The 15,559-nt window shown below is 45.0% G+C and overlaps 1 protein-coding gene across 7 annotated transcripts in view; it reads right to left on the bottom strand.

The window, feature by feature from the left end:
• tmcc3 (transmembrane and coiled-coil domain family 3) overlaps window positions 1-15,559 on the bottom strand; it is a 149,313-nt gene that overhangs the window by 26,389 nt on the left and 107,365 nt on the right. For all 7 annotated transcript variants that reach the window (XM_063072282.1, XM_063072283.1, XM_063072284.1 and 4 more), the window contains one exon: window positions 13,875-14,806. In XM_063072282.1, the coding sequence (XP_062928352.1) occupies window positions 13,875-14,806 (932 nt within the window). The remainder of the gene's footprint in view (window positions 1-13,874; window positions 14,807-15,559) is intronic.

The following is a 15,559-nucleotide window of genomic DNA, read 5'->3' as shown; positions in this document are numbered from 1 at the left end:
TGTTGTCCAAGGGAAGGGCATTAGGACCCATACAGCTTGAGCAATGTGTGATTAAGTGCCTTGCTCAAGGACACAACATGTTCCCTTGGCTGGGGCTCGAACTCACAACCCTCAGGTAGCTAGTCCAATGCCTTAACCACTTGGCCACGTGCCCAACTACTTCCACAAATAATGAGTAACTTTTATTGGTCCATTTTCACCTCATTGGTACGTGTCACTAGTACTGGACCCACAGTGAATTTCAAAGGGGTCCAGTTGACACTCTGCATCAATCTCTGACGTGAAGGGGAGGTGTGGACAGATTGGTTGCTCTTACTCACACACCCCATACTGGAAAGTTTGTCTCTCCTACTGATCTGCTTTGCAGATTCCAGGTGAATTGATGAATGGGTAGATGTGGAGATCTGCTTCTGGAGAAACAAGTTGTGGGACTGTGCAGAGAGCACTGACTCCATAAGCTTCAGGCAGCTGAGGTCAAATCTTCTACCTGCTCAGGTTTTCAGAATCAAAAGCATACACTCAATGGCCAGTTTATTGTGTACCTCCTGTACCTAATGGGGTGGCTACTGAGTATATGTTTGTGGTCTCCTGCTGCTGTAGCCTGTCCACATCAAGGTTCAACACCTTTTGTGTTTGGAGTGGTTTTCTGTGCACCACTGTTGTAACACATGGTTATTTGAGTTACTGTTGCCTTCCTGTCAGCTTGATCCAGTCTAGCCATTTTCCTCTGACTCTCTCATTAACAAGGTGTTTTTACCCACAGAATTGCCACTCACTGGATTTTTTTTTTTGTTTTACTCACTATTCTATGTAAACTCTAGAGACCGTTGTGTGTGAAAAGTCCCAGAAGATCAGCAGTTTCTGAGATACTCAAAATATCCAGTCTGGCATCAACAATCATTCCACAGTCAAAGTCGCTTAGATCACATTTCTTCCCCATTCTGATGTTTGTTCTGAATGACAACTCTCGACCATGCTTTTGTGCATTTTGTTGCTGCCACGTGATTGGCTGATTAATTAATGATTAATAATCAGGTGGCCACTAAATGTATATCTGACTGGCCTTGTATTTCCATCTTCCTGAGGATAACATGAGTATTGGTTCGAGGCTTACTGGTTATAGTGCTGATATCTGCTATGAATGGGCAACCTGTTGCTTCATATTTTCTCTGTTGTCAGGTTGTGCACTGGTTGTGCCCAGGACACTATTGCAATCCAGCCTCCAAGAAGGGTTCTTGTAAAATTGTATTGCTTTAATCAAAAGTTTAATTAGTTCCATCCAAATCTTCCTCTCCCTGCAACCTCTGGAAGCAGGTTTAATGCCACAGACTCCAAAGCAGGGCTCCAGGCAAGGCCGAGTTAAGGAAAGTCAGGCCTGGCTCAGTTTCTGGACTTTGTCCTAGGCCCACCCAGCTTGAACATGTAATCCAGGGTGACATGCAGATACACATGTGGAGAGAATACTGGTCAGTTTCCATTTCTGCCTGACCCCTTGTGGGAACATGTTGGGAAAAGTATGGATAAAGTAAAAGGAAAGGAGAGTGCGGGAGAGATTACTGGAGTCTCCGAAGTAAAGAATACAACAGAAGTTTAGAAAGGAATAAAAATTTAACTTCAGGCAACATAGGACAAAATTGAAAAGGGTACGGAATACAGGACTGAAGGTGTTGTATTTGAATGCACCCAGTATATGGAATAAGGTACATGAGCTCATAGCACAGTTATAAATTGGCAAGTAGACCTGGAAGAATATCACACGTTGGAGCTAAACATACAAGGCTACATAACCTATTGAAAAAACAGGCAGGTAGGCAGAACTTTGTTGGTTAAAAAAATATATATAATCCTTAGAAATAAGTAACTTAGGATCAGAGCATGTATAATCGTTGTGGATAGAGTTAAGAAACTACAAGGGTGAAAAGACCCTGATGGAAGTTATATACAGGCATCCAAATAGTAGCCAGGATGTGGGATATAAATTACAATGGGAAATAGAAAAGGCATATGCAAAGGGCAATGTTACAGTGGTCATAGGGATTTCAATAAGCAGATAGATTGGGAAAACCAGGTTGGTACTGAGTCCCAAGAGAAGGAATTTGTTAAATGCCTACAAGATGTTTTGTTAGAGCAACTTGTGTTGAGCCCATGAGGAAAAAAGGCAATTCTGGATTTGGTGTGGTGGAATGAACCAGATTTGATTAGGAAGTTTATTGTAAAGGAACCTTTGGGAGGCAGTGACCATAGTATAATAGAATTCACTCTTCCGTTTGAGAGGAAGAAGGTAAAATCAGATGTTTCAGTATCACAGTTGAGTAAAGGTAATGACAGAGGCATGAGAGAGATGCTGCCAAAGGTGATTGGAAGAGGAAACTGGCAGGGGTGACATTAGAGCAGAGATGGCTAGAATCAATATATTCCGGCATGGTTCCAGAAGAATGGAAATTTGCCATTGTCACTCCACTCTTCAAGAAGAGAGAGCGGCAGAAGAAAAGAAGCTATAAGGCAGTTAGCCTGACCTCGGTGGTTGGGAAGATGTTGGAGTCGATTGTTAAGGATGAGGTTTCAGAGTACTTGGAAACACGTGACAAAATAGATCAAAGTCAGCACATTTTCCTTAAGGGAAAATCATGCGTGACAAATCTGTTGGAATTCTTTGAAGAAATAACAAGCAGGACAGACAAAGGAGAATCGGTTGATGTTGTGTACTTGGATTTTCAGAAGGCCTTTGACAAGGTGTTACATATGAGGCTGCTAAACAAGATAACAGCCCAAGGTATTAGAAGAAAGATACTTGCACGGATAGAGTATTGGCTGTTTAGAGGGAGGCAAAGAGAGGGAATAAAGGGGTCCTTTTCTAGTTGGCTGCCGGTGACAAATGGTGTTCACAGGGGTCTGTGTTGGGTCTGCTTCATTTTACATTGTATGACAATGACCTGGATGATGGAATTGATGGCTTTGTGGCCAAGTATGTGGAAGACATGAAGACAGGTAGGGGCCAGATAATGTTGAGGAAGCAGACAGGCTACAAATGGACAGACAGATTAGGAGAGTGGGCAAAGAGGTGGCAGATGGAATACAGTGTTGGGAAGTGTATGATCATGCACTCTGGTAGAAGGAATAAGTGTGACTATTTCCTAAACAGGGAGAAAATTCAAAACTCTGAGGTGCAAAGGGATTTAGGAGTCCTCGTTGGGGATTCCCTAAGAGGTTAATTTGCAGGTTGAGTCAGTTGCAATGTTAGCATTCATTTCAAGAGAACTAGAATACAAAAAAAATGATGTAATGCTGAGTATGTATAAGGTACTCCAAGCATCACTTGGAGTACTGTGTGCAGTTTTTGGCCCCTTATTTAAGAAAGGCTGTGCTGACATCAGAGAGGGTTCAGAAGGTTCATGAGAATGATTTCAGGAATGAAAAGTTTGTCGTATGAGCAGTGATTGAAAGCTCTGGGCCTGCACTTGCTGAAATTTAGAAGGATGGCAGGGGGAGGTGTGGGGGGGTGGATCTCATTGAAAGCTATCAAATGTTGAAAGACCTAGATAGAGTGGATATGTAGAGGATGTTTCCTTTGGTTGAGGAGTCTAGGACCAGAGGGCACAATCTCAAGATAGAGGGATGCCCATTTAGAACAGAGATGGGGAGGAATTTCTTTGCCAGAGGGTAGTGAATCTGCAGAATTCATTTCCAAAGATGGCTGTGGTGACCAGGTTACTGGATGCATTTAAGGTGGAGGTTGATAGGTTCTTGATTAGTCAGGGTGTGAAAGGATATGGGGAGAAGGCAGGAGAATGGGATTGAGAGAGAAATGGATCAGCCATGATACAGTGGCGGAGCAGATTCAGTGGACTGAATGGCCTAATTCTGCTCCATCTTTGGTCTTATGGGCTAATTACTGGGAGTCATTTGGAAGACACAGGATCAGTTCAACCCAATGAAGAAGCAGCATACTAAAGGGAACATAAGGCAACAGTAGCTGACAAGGGAAGTCAAAGGCAGCACAAAAGCAAAAGAGAGGACATACCACTTAGCACAAATCAGTGGGCAACTAGAGGATTCAGAAGCTTTTAAAAACCAACAGAAGGCAACTAAAAAAGAAATAATGGAGAAAAGATGAATTATGAAGGTAAGCTAGCCAATAATTTAAAAGAGTGTACCCAAAGATTTTTTCAGATATACTGTATAAAGAGTAAAAGAGAGGTGAGAGTGGATATCAGATAGCTGGGAAATATCACTGGAGAGGTAGTAATAGGGGAGAAGGAAATGACAGATGAAGTTAATATGTCTTTTCTGTCGGTCTTCTCTGTGGAAGGCAACAGCAGTATGCCAGAAATTTGGAAGTGTCAGGAGACAGAAGTGAGTGCAGTTGCTGTTACTAAGGAGAAGGTGCTTGGGAAGCCGAAAGGTCTGAAGATGGATAGTGTAAGTCATCTGGACCAGATGAACTATACCCCAGTATTGTTTGAGGAAGTAACAAGCAGAAGGGTCAAAGGAAGGTCAGTGGATGTTGTTTACCTGGAATTTCAGAAGGCCTTTAACAAGGCACTGCATGTGAGGCTGCTAAACAAGATAAAACGCCTGGTATTACAGGACACATACTATCATGGATAGAAGATTGGCTGACTGGCAGAAGACAAAGAGTGGGAAGAAAGGAGGCCTTTCCTGGCTGGCTGCTTGAAACTAGTTGTGCTCTTCAGGGGTCAATGTTGGGTCCACTACTTTTCATTTTATATGTCAATGACTCAGACAGATTAAGAAAATGGGCAAAGAAATAACAGATGGAATATCGTCCTGGGATGTGTATGGCCATGCACCTTGATGGAAGGAATAAAGGTATAGACTACTTTCAAAAAGGGGAATAAATTCAAAAATTGGAGGTGCAAAGGCACTTAGGAGTCCTTATGCAGGATTCCATAGAAACCATAGAAAAACTACAGCACAGAAACAGGCCTTTTGGCCCTTCTTGGCTGTGCCGAACCATTTTCTGCCTAGTCCTACTGACCTGCACACGGACCATATCCCTCCATACACCTCCCATCCATGTATCTGTCCAATTTATTCTTAAATGTTAAAAAAGAACCTGCATTTACCACCTCACCTAGCAGCTCATTCCACACTCCCACCACACTCTGTGTGACGAAGCCCCCCCAATGTTCCCTTTAAACTTTTCCCCCCTCACTCTTAACCCATGTCCTCTGGTTTTTTTCTCCCCTTGCCTCAGTGGGAAAAGCCTGCTTGCATCCACTCTATCTATACCCATCATAATTTTATATACCTCTATCAAATCTCCCCTCATTCTTCTACGCTCCAGGGAATAAAGTCCTAACCTATTCAACCTTTCTCTGTAACTGAGTTTCTCAAGTCCCGGCAACATCCTTGTAAACCTTCTCTGCACTCTTTCAACCTTATTTATATCCTTCCTGTAATTTGGTGACCAAAACTGAACACAATACTCCAGATTCGGCCTCACCAATGCCTTATACAACCTCATCATAACATTCCAGCTCTTATACTCAATACTTTGATTAATAAAGGCCAATGTACCAAAAGCTCTCTTTACGACCCTATCTACCTGTGACACCACTTTTAGGGAACTTTGTATCTGTATTCCCAGATCCCTCTGTTCCACTGCACTCCTCAGTGCCTTACCATTAACCCTGTATGTTCTACCTTGGTTTGTCCTTCCAACATGCAATACCTGACACTTGTCTGTATTAAACTCCATCTGCCATTTTTCAGCCCATTTTTCCAGCTGGTCCAAGTCCCTCTGCAGGCTCTGAAACCTTCCTCACTGTCTACTACACCTCCAATCTTTGTATCATCAGCAAATTTGCTGATCCAATTTACCACATTATCATCCAGATCATTGATATAGATGACAAATAACAATGGGGAGCACTGATCCCTGTGGCACACGACTAGTCACAGGCCTCCACTCAGAGAAGCAATTCTCTACTACCATTCTTTGGCTTCTTCCATTGAGCCAATGTCTAATCCAATTTACCACCTCTCCATGTATACCTAGCGACTGAATTTTCCTAACTAACCTCCCATGCGGGACCTTGTCAAAGGCCTTACCGAAGTCCATGTAGACAATATCCACTGCCTTCCCTTCATCCACTTTCCTGGTAACCTCCTCGAAAAACTCCAATAGATTGGTCAGACATGACCTACCACGCACAAAGCCATGTTGACTCTCCCTAATAAGCCCCTGTCTATCCAAATGCTTGTAGATCCTGTCTCTTAGTACTCTCTCCAATAACTTACCTACTACTGACGTTAAACTTACCGGCCTATAATTTCCCGGATTACTTTTCGATCCTTCTTTAAACAACGGAACAACATGAGCCACTCTCCAATCCTCTGGCACCTCACCTGTAGACAGCGACATTTTAAATATCTCTGCCAGGGCCCCTGCAATTTCAACACTAGTCTCCTTCAAGGTCCGAGGGAACACCCTGTCAGGTCCCAGGGATTTATCCACTTTAATTTTCCTCAAGACAGCAAGTACCTCCTCCTTTTCAATCTGTACAGTTTCCATGGTCTCAGTACTTGTTTCCCTTAATTCCACAGACTTCATGCCAGTTTCCTTAGTAAATACAGACGCAAAAAACCTATTTAAGGTCTCCCCCATTTCCTTTGGTTCCGCACATAGCCGACCACTCTGATCCTTAAGAGGACGAATTTTATCCCTTACAATCCTTTTGCTCTTAATATACCTGTAAAAGCTCTTTGGATTATCCTTCACTTTGACTGCCAAGGCAACCTCATGTCTTCTTTTAGCCCCCCTGATTTCTTTCTTAAGTATTTTCTTGCACTTCTTATACTCCTCAAGCACCTTATTTACTCCCTAAGGTTAACTTGCAGGTTTAGTCCGTATTAAGGAAGGCAAAGGCAATATTAGCATTCATTTTGAGAGCAGTAGAATATAAAGGCAAGGACATAATGCTGAGGCTTAATAATACATTGGTCAGACCACACTTGGAGTACTGTGAGGTGCTCTGGTCCTCATATCTAAGGAAGGATGTGTTGGCATTGGAGAGGGTCCTGAGATGTTTACAATAATGCTCATGGGAATGAAAGGGATAATGTATGAGGAGCGTTAGATGGAGTTTAGAAGAGTGGTTTGGGAGGAGGGGGTGAGGAGTGGGATCTCATTGAAACTACTGAATATTGAAAGGCTTAGATAGAGTGGATGTGGAGAGGATGTTTCCTAAAGCAGCGGTCCCCAACCACCGGGCCGCGGACCGGTACCAGGCCGCAGAGGATTTGCTACCGGGCCGCGAGGAAACGATATGATTTGGCGATATGAGTCAGCTGCACCTTTCCTCATTCCCTGTCACGGCCGCTGTTGAGCTTGAACACATGCGAGGTCATTATCAGCGCGTCATCCATGTCAGCGCGGGAAGAAGATCAACTCCTCGAGCTTGCAAATGACGGCAGGCTGAAAAGTATGTTTGATATATCTCTGCCGGCATTCTGGATCAAAGTCAAGGCTAAATATCCTGAGATAACCACAAAAGCACTGAAAACGTTGCTTCCATTTCCAACATATCTCTGCAATGAATGCGATGAAAACTAAATAGACTGGACATAAGGAACCTCCTTCGAGTATCGATGTCTCCCATCACCCCTCGATAGGACCGTCTTGTTGCAGGGAAACAAGCCCAGGGCTCCCATTGATTCAGCGATATTGGTGTGTTGCAATGATTTCATATGTTCATACGGGGAAAATATGTGCTGTGTGTTTAATGTCCAAATGTTACTTAAAATGTTATGATGCTATTGACTGATAAGTGACTTATATAACCATATAACAATTACAGCACGGAACTAGGCGATCTCAGCCCTTCTAGTCCGTGCCGCAAGCTACTCTCACCTAGTCCCACCGACCCGCACTCAGCCCATACCCCTCCATTCCTTTCCTGTCCATATACCTATCCAATTTTTCTTTAAGTAATATCAAACCTGCCTCTACCACTTCTACTGGAAGTTATTTCAACACTTCAAGCTCCCCGTCCTCCCCTGATGATTGACTTATCACTATATTCATGCGAGGAAAATATGCGCTGTGTGTTAAATATTAAATTCGTTAGATAAACACTTTTAGAAACGAAATTGAGTGTATTAGCCCCTTATTACCAATATTCCGGTCGTGATGAACACCCCCCCACCCGAACAGACTCACCAAAAACGCTTTGCAGGGAATACTATCGGCAGATACGCGCATCACACATGCGCACTGGTGCCCGGTGCCCGCGCAAGGCTTCATGGTCATTGTAGTCTTTCTTTGACTGCTACTCTTGTCCGTTGGCAACCCTACTCCCCCCCCCCCCCACCCCTGGGTCGGCCGGTCCGCAAGAATATTGTCAATATTAAACCGGTCCGCAGCGTAGAAAAGGTTGGGGACCCCTGTCCTAAAGTGTGAGAGTTTATGACCAGAGGGCACAACCTCAGAACAGAAAGATGTCCCTTTACAACGGAGATGAGGAGGAATTTCTTTAGCCAGAGGGTGGTAAATCCATGGAATTCATTGCCACAGATGGCTGTGGAGGCCAGGTCATTGGAAATATTTAAAGTAGAAGTTGATAGATTATTGATTAGTAAGGAAATCAAGGTTATAATAAGAAGGAAGGAGAATGGGGTTGAGAGGGAAAATAAATCGATCTTGATCAATGGGCTGAATGGCCTAATTCTGCTCCTATATTTTATGGTCTTATATTCCTCAGCAATATTCTAAGAAAGAACAAAAGAACTTCCCCAATCTCTGGAGTGATATTTAATTAGTAAAAAACAATTACGTGCACTTCATAATGTTATCATGCTGTGTGCGTGGTAGCTATTGTGTTTCCTACTTTACAATGCTGATTGCACCCGAGTGCCCCAGCAGCTATAAATCGATACCACACTGAGTTCAACTTCTCCAGCTAAAAAACATCCTCATCAATCCACAGCACGTGCAAGCGGCAGATCAGAGCAACATTACAGTGTGGCAAACTAGCATTTTCCCCGCATATCACAGAGAAATAACCTGAATTATCACCTAGCTCACCAAGTAATTAACTCATTCAAAATAGAAATACAAGAGATTCTGCAGATGCTGGAAATCCGGAGCAAAACACACAAAATACTGGAGGAGCTCAGCAGGTCTGACAGCATCGATGAAGAGGAATAAGAAGTCAACGTTTCAGCCTGACCCTTCATGAGGACTGGAAAGGTAGGTGGGAGGCTCCCCTCTTACCCCTTGTCTTCTCATCTACCCATCACCTCTCTGGTAACCGTCCTCCTTTCCTTTCTCCTGTGGTCCATTCTCTCCCCCCATCTGATTCCTTCTTCTTCTGCCCTTTACCTTTTCCTACTATCACCTCCCAGCTTCTCTCTCCATCCCCTCCCCCACCAACTCATCTTCACCCCTAGCCTGAATTCACCTATCACCTGCCAGCTTGTATTCCTTCCCCTCTCCCACCTCCACCCAACTTTCTTATTTTGGCTTCTTCCCGCTTCGTTTCCAGTCCTGATATAGGGTCTTGGCCCAAAACATCGACTGTTTATTCTTCTCTATAGTTGTGGCCTGACCTGCTGAATTCCTCCAGCATGTTGCGTGTTCATTTAAAATAGGATCGTTTCAATCAGTATGTCGTCAGTGATAAATTCCATCTGATTATGAGCATGTAACGAATGTTGGATATATCACATGGAGTGTGAGCTATATTTGTTCACTGTGGAACCTGATGTATGGTGCAGGTATCATCAGTTTAAGATCCTCTTGTAGGTAGCAGTGATACCGTCAGCCATAAAGTAACATTTGCAATTTATAGCTATTATACATCAGCCACAAACCAAAGTGTACATGCCACAACCATCCTCTACAGAATCACATCACTGAGTGACATCCCTCATCCAGAGCAAATTCTCTTATTGTAGGGATGCTGATAGACCACAGTAGGTCGTAGGATGTGTTCCTGATGTACCTGCACTGCCTATCCAGAGTTGCGTGGGTGAACAGGAAACCCATGCAGACCTTGCTCGATCTTTAGGCTCAGCTGACTTCAGCAGGCACACATTGCCCAGCTGGGGAGTGAGCAGAACGAAGGGGAACTCCCACCAATTCCTCTGCCAGTCACGCTGCGAGGTTCCTGCACGGGCCCATACTCAACCTGTTTGGAACTGTAGTCTGTTGTGTGCAACAGAAGATGTAATTCTGAAAATTTAAGTTAGAAGGCCCTCCTATTGAAGCTATTATTTGATGTTTCTAATACTATTAAGTTGAAACATCTCTTTTCGTAAATTTTGAAAGGCACAAAATATCATAAAATATGTAAACTATTGTTGCTTTCAAGTCTCGTTTTATTTAGAGATACAGCATGATTACAGACCCTTCTGGCCCAACAAGCTCGTACCACCCAATTACACCCATGTGACCAATTAACCTCGAAACCTGTGTATATTTAGAATGTGGGAGGAAACGGTTGCACTCAAAGACACAATCATAGGAAGTACATACGAACTTCGGCACCCTAATTTTAACTTTGCTTATTTATGTCCTTCATAATTCCTCACAGCTAGTGTTTCTATGCCCTTCCCAAGCTTGTGTGTTATCAATTTTCTACCCGTTTCGTTATGTTTTGTGAGTAAACAAATTAAAACTAACTGTGCACAAGCATCCACAACAATTGGCCTGTTAATAGATTTGAAAACCAAATATGATACACGTGTTTTTGCAGGTGCGTGATACTAAATATATCCAATATTTGATGTGCAGTAATATGTCACTCAACCAGATTATCTGGTTATCTCTGTTGTTTGTGGGTCTTGCTATCCATAAGTCGGTTTGTGTGTTTTGGGTATGAAAATGCAGTGTACTCTGGTGAACCTCAAGGTCATGCAAGATGCTAGATAAGTATAATGTCTTTGTAGCTGATTGAGTCAATCAGAACTGTTGTTTAAGTTTAGATAGAAAGCTAGTCATTTCCTTTTCCCTAATTCTGACAACCTCTCTGCTATTCCTCTATCATTTTCACTCTTTAGCTCAATGCCCTCAAGGAAAACTGAGCAACTGTCCTAAAAAGTGGAGGTTTGTGCAGGCAGTAAAAATCACCCATATTTATATCCGTAGCTCTTTCAACACAGAAACACATTTAACTGTTTCAAAGAAAAAAGGTTAACTTTATTTACCACATATTCCTCAAAACATACAGTGAAATGCGTCAGTTGCGTCAAATCGAATCAGTGAGGGTTGTGTTGAGCGGCTCCCACACGTTGTCACACTCCCAACGCCAGCATAGCAGGGCCACAGCTCAGCAACCCTAACCCGTACAGCTTTCAGAATGGGGAGGAAACAAGCAAACCTAGCAGTCGCGAGGAGAACGTACAATTGAAACCCGATTGTTGATCGCTGGTGCTGTATAGCCTCACGCTAACCACTGTGCCACCATACCACCACAGAGAAGCTGCCAAATAAAACTCTGTCCTGAACCAGAGGGGAGGTGCATGGAGCGTGTCCTGATGCTTGGCCAAAGGTGAGTTTTAAAAGGGATTCATAAGAGGAAAGGTGAAGGTCCAGACAGAGTTAGGAGGGGATTTTTGATCTTGCACCTAGACTGCCAAAGACACAGTGACCAATGCTGGAGCAGAGGAAATACAAGTTGTATAGGAGGAGAGATGTTGGTTCAGCAAGCAAAGGGGAAATTGCACACTTATGAGTAAGGACATTAGCAGCAGAGTTTTGTATCAGCTACTATACAGAGTCGGTGGAGAACCTGAGGGAGATCACGAGGACACAGGAATAGTTTTGACTAGAGGCAGTTTGGCTGTATAAGAGCAGGAGTAGACATTCTTGATGATGCAGCAGATAAGGATGGCAGATTCACCATAAGATGAGTCAGTTTCACCCAAGAGAGGGGCTGCAGAGGGAGTTGACAGCAGAATTTGTTGTGCGGCCACAGATGAAACCTCCCATGAATATCTGCAGGAAACTTGCTCAAGTGGTAAGCAGTCAAGTGACAAAATTCATGACAGTCACACCACAGGCTACAAATGAGACACATAAATCATATCCCTAACAAAGACTATCAGTCAGCTGTTACATTACCCCGGTGTAGAACAGGACATCACAGAAACAGGCCCTTCTACCCACCATGTTTGGGCTGAGCATGATGTCAGATTAAACTAATCCCCTCTTCCTGCAAATGAGCTGTATCCCTCCATTCCCTGCATATTTATGTGCCTGTCAAAGAGCCTCAAAAATGCCTCAATTGCATGGCCTTTCACGGCCCTTGGCAGCTTGTTCCAGGCACCGGCCAGTCTCTGTGAAAATAAAAACTTACCATGTATATCCCTTTAAACTTTCTGCCTCTCACCTTAAAAACTATGCCCACTCCTAATCTTATATTTTACTTTATATGATGTAATAGTATCATGTTCAAAGTCAAAGTAAATTTATAATCAAAGTACGCATCTGTCACCAGAGATTCATTCTCTTAAAGGCAGTTACAGATTAAAGAAATATAATAGAATTTATGAAACATTATACATAATACATAAGCAAAGACAACCAATGTGCAAAAGAGAAACAGTGCAAATAAAAAAATTAAAAGTAATAAATAATATAAATAAATAATAAATGAACGAATAATAAATAAATAAATAAATAATACTGAGAAGATGAGTTATCGAGTCTTTGAAAGTGAGTCTGTAGATTGTGGAATAGGTTCGGTGTTGTGGTGAGTGAAGTTATCCGCGTGGTTCAGGAGCCTGATGGTTGTAAGGTAATAACTATTCCTGAACTGGTGGTGTGGGATCAAAGGCTCCTGTCCCTTCTGCCTGAAGGTAGTAGTGAGAACTGAGTTTAGTTTGGATGGTAGGGGACTTGTGGCAGCATTCCTTGTAAATGTACTCAATAGTGGGGAGGACTTTGTCTATTGTGACAAGAATACACATAGATGTTAGCTGTCCTGTGTGATCAGCAGTTGGTCTGCCACCTGTCTTCGGGAGAGAGAGAGATAAGGAAGACAATGGAGCAGCATTTGGAGATGTGTAATGAAGGGACGGGAGAAAGAGCTGTCTAGAGCGGCTCCCCCTTTGAACCCTGAACTGTTTGAAGTGATGGACAGGCGATACTCCAGCAGGGGGATAAAAAGGGACAGGTTCGCTAAGGCAGGACACACACGACACCCGAGGTAACGAGACCCTGGAAGCGGTGCGCCTCTCACGAGTCGGTGGGAAGCTTTTGGACGGCTGATCGCGGGATCAAGCCTTAGACGCACAGGGTGGAAAGGCACGATCGGCGGGAACCTGGTGTGTGTCCACCCTTGCCTGAGTGCCAGGTTCAGCACAGAGAAACGGTCGTATCTGGAAACGGAGGGGTCACGTTCGGTGACCTCAGATGACATCACAAAGGACTCGCACGAAAGCTGACTGCGAAGGTCTGTGTGTGGAAGCCGTTTTGAATATTCATTCGTTTTACTCTCTCTCCTTCCCCCCACTGTCCATCTCCCATGGCAGCGATTACTGCGAACTGAACTGAACTTTGCGTCATTTTGAAACTGGTCATTTGCCCCTAGACAACGATAGAGCTTGATTGATCCTGTTATCTTAATTCTGTGCACATGTGTGTTTATCATTGCTGAACTGTTGCATTCATTATCCTTTTGATTAGAGTACTGTGTTGCTTGTTTCTTTAATAAAACTTTCTTAGTTCTAGTAATCCAGACTCCAACTGAGTGATCCATTTCTGCTGGTTTGGCAACCCAGTTACGGGGTACGTAACACTATTTTCTACCTTGGGAAAAAAATTCTGACTGTTTACCCTCTCAATTTTATAAGCATTTGCTATTTAAAATTTTATAAATGTTGTAAGAATAGACTTAAAGCATTACCTGTAGTGTTCCTCCTGTAGTGTTTCGGTGACGATGCCAAACTCTCTGTTAAACTGAGCCTTTAAATTTTCCATCGCCTCTGACAGCTGTGCTTGCGTTTCCTTCAACTCCCGAAGTTCCTCCAGAACCCCGGACAGCCTGCTCCGCTCCCTCTCCAACGAGCCAGACTTTGGGCTGGCTGCCCCTTTGACCCCGAAGTCGGAGGTACCATTGCTGTCCCCGGAGACACTGCCACTGGAGCCATCGTCGTCACTGGTGTACTTTACCTTGGACACAAGCACGGCACTGCCACTCAGGGCACGATGCCCTGGGTCCCGTTGGAAGTCATCCAGGTTGCTCTTCAGGTGGGCGATGTTATCGGCGCTGCCAAACTTGTTGCGGATCAGGTTGGCAATCTCCCGCGGCTTGCTGAAGACGAACGCGGGCGGTGTCAGGGTCAGCCCTGGAAGGCCGCGCCCGGTCTCCAGTCCCAGTCCGCTGGCAGCGCTGGTGGCGAGCCGTGTGGTGCTGCTGTCCACGTCCCTCACGTTCTGCTGTGAGCCCCTCAGCCCCTCCCTGGAGATCCTGGGCCCGCTCTGCTCCTCCTCCTTCAGCTTGCGGTGGTAGTGGTCAAACTTCTTCTGCAGTTGGGCGATGGTCTGGGCGGACTTCTGGTTCTTCTTCTCGAAGACCTGCTTGATGCGGCGTGCCTGCTGCTTGTCAGCATTGTTCACCAGTTTCAGGTACTCAGCCACGTTGGCATCCCGCATCTCCTGTTCAATCCGCAGCCGCTCCGTCACCTTCAGGATCTTCTGCTTCAGCTTGTCTGTTGTCAGGCTGTCGCTCTGGAAGTCCAGCAGGCCATTAATCATGCTGAGGTTAAGGTTCGTGTCTGAACCCCCTCGCCTCATGTTCCCCGGTAAGCTGAGGCTACTCATTTCCGAGCAGTCGGACTGTAAGACCAAGGGGAGGGATGAGTGAGCAACATAAAAAATCTGTTCTCAAAGCCAGACTCCGCACCCTCCATGCCTAGCACCCACCAGGGCCCAACCCCATCCCCCCATCCCAGCACAAAAGGACATCAACCCCTCCCCTCCCTGCTGGCCAAGCAACACCAGGACCCAACCCCACCTCCATGCCCAGTAGCACCAGGACCCAACCCCACCTCCAGGCCCAGTAGCACCAGGACCCAACCCCACCTCCATGCCCAGTAGCACCAGGACCCAACCCCACCTCCATGCCCAGTAGCACCAGGACCCAACCCCACCTCCATGCCCAGTAGCACCAGGACCCAACCCCACCTCTGTGCCCAGTAGCACCAGGACCCCAACCCATCTCCATGCCCAGTAGCACCAGGACCCAACCCCACCTCCATGCCCAGTAGCACCAGGACCCAACCCCACCTCCATGCCCAGTAGCACCAGGACCCCAACCCACTTCCATGCCCAGTAGCACCAGGACCCAACCCCACCTCCATGCCCAGTAACACCAGGCTGCATCAGGTAGTGTTGGTCTTGAGCTCCATTCCCTTGACCCAAGCCATTATCCAGGCTGACCTCCACCAAGGTGCCAGGGATTCTGGTCTGATTTCCCACAGGCTCTATGGGAGGACCTCGGTTCCATCTTGGGTTTCCTACCCATCCTGCCCGTGTCCTGGGACACTGGTTTACAACACAGCAAAGCCTTCCTGCCCATGTGGTGCCCAG

Source organism: Mobula hypostoma, chromosome 20 (genome assembly GCF_963921235.1).
Source record: "Mobula hypostoma chromosome 20, sMobHyp1.1, whole genome shotgun sequence".
Taxonomy (NCBI): domain Eukaryota; kingdom Metazoa; phylum Chordata; class Chondrichthyes; order Myliobatiformes; family Myliobatidae; genus Mobula; species Mobula hypostoma.
Note: the sequence above shows the minus strand (reverse complement) of the source record. Positions and strands in the feature narration are given on the sequence as shown.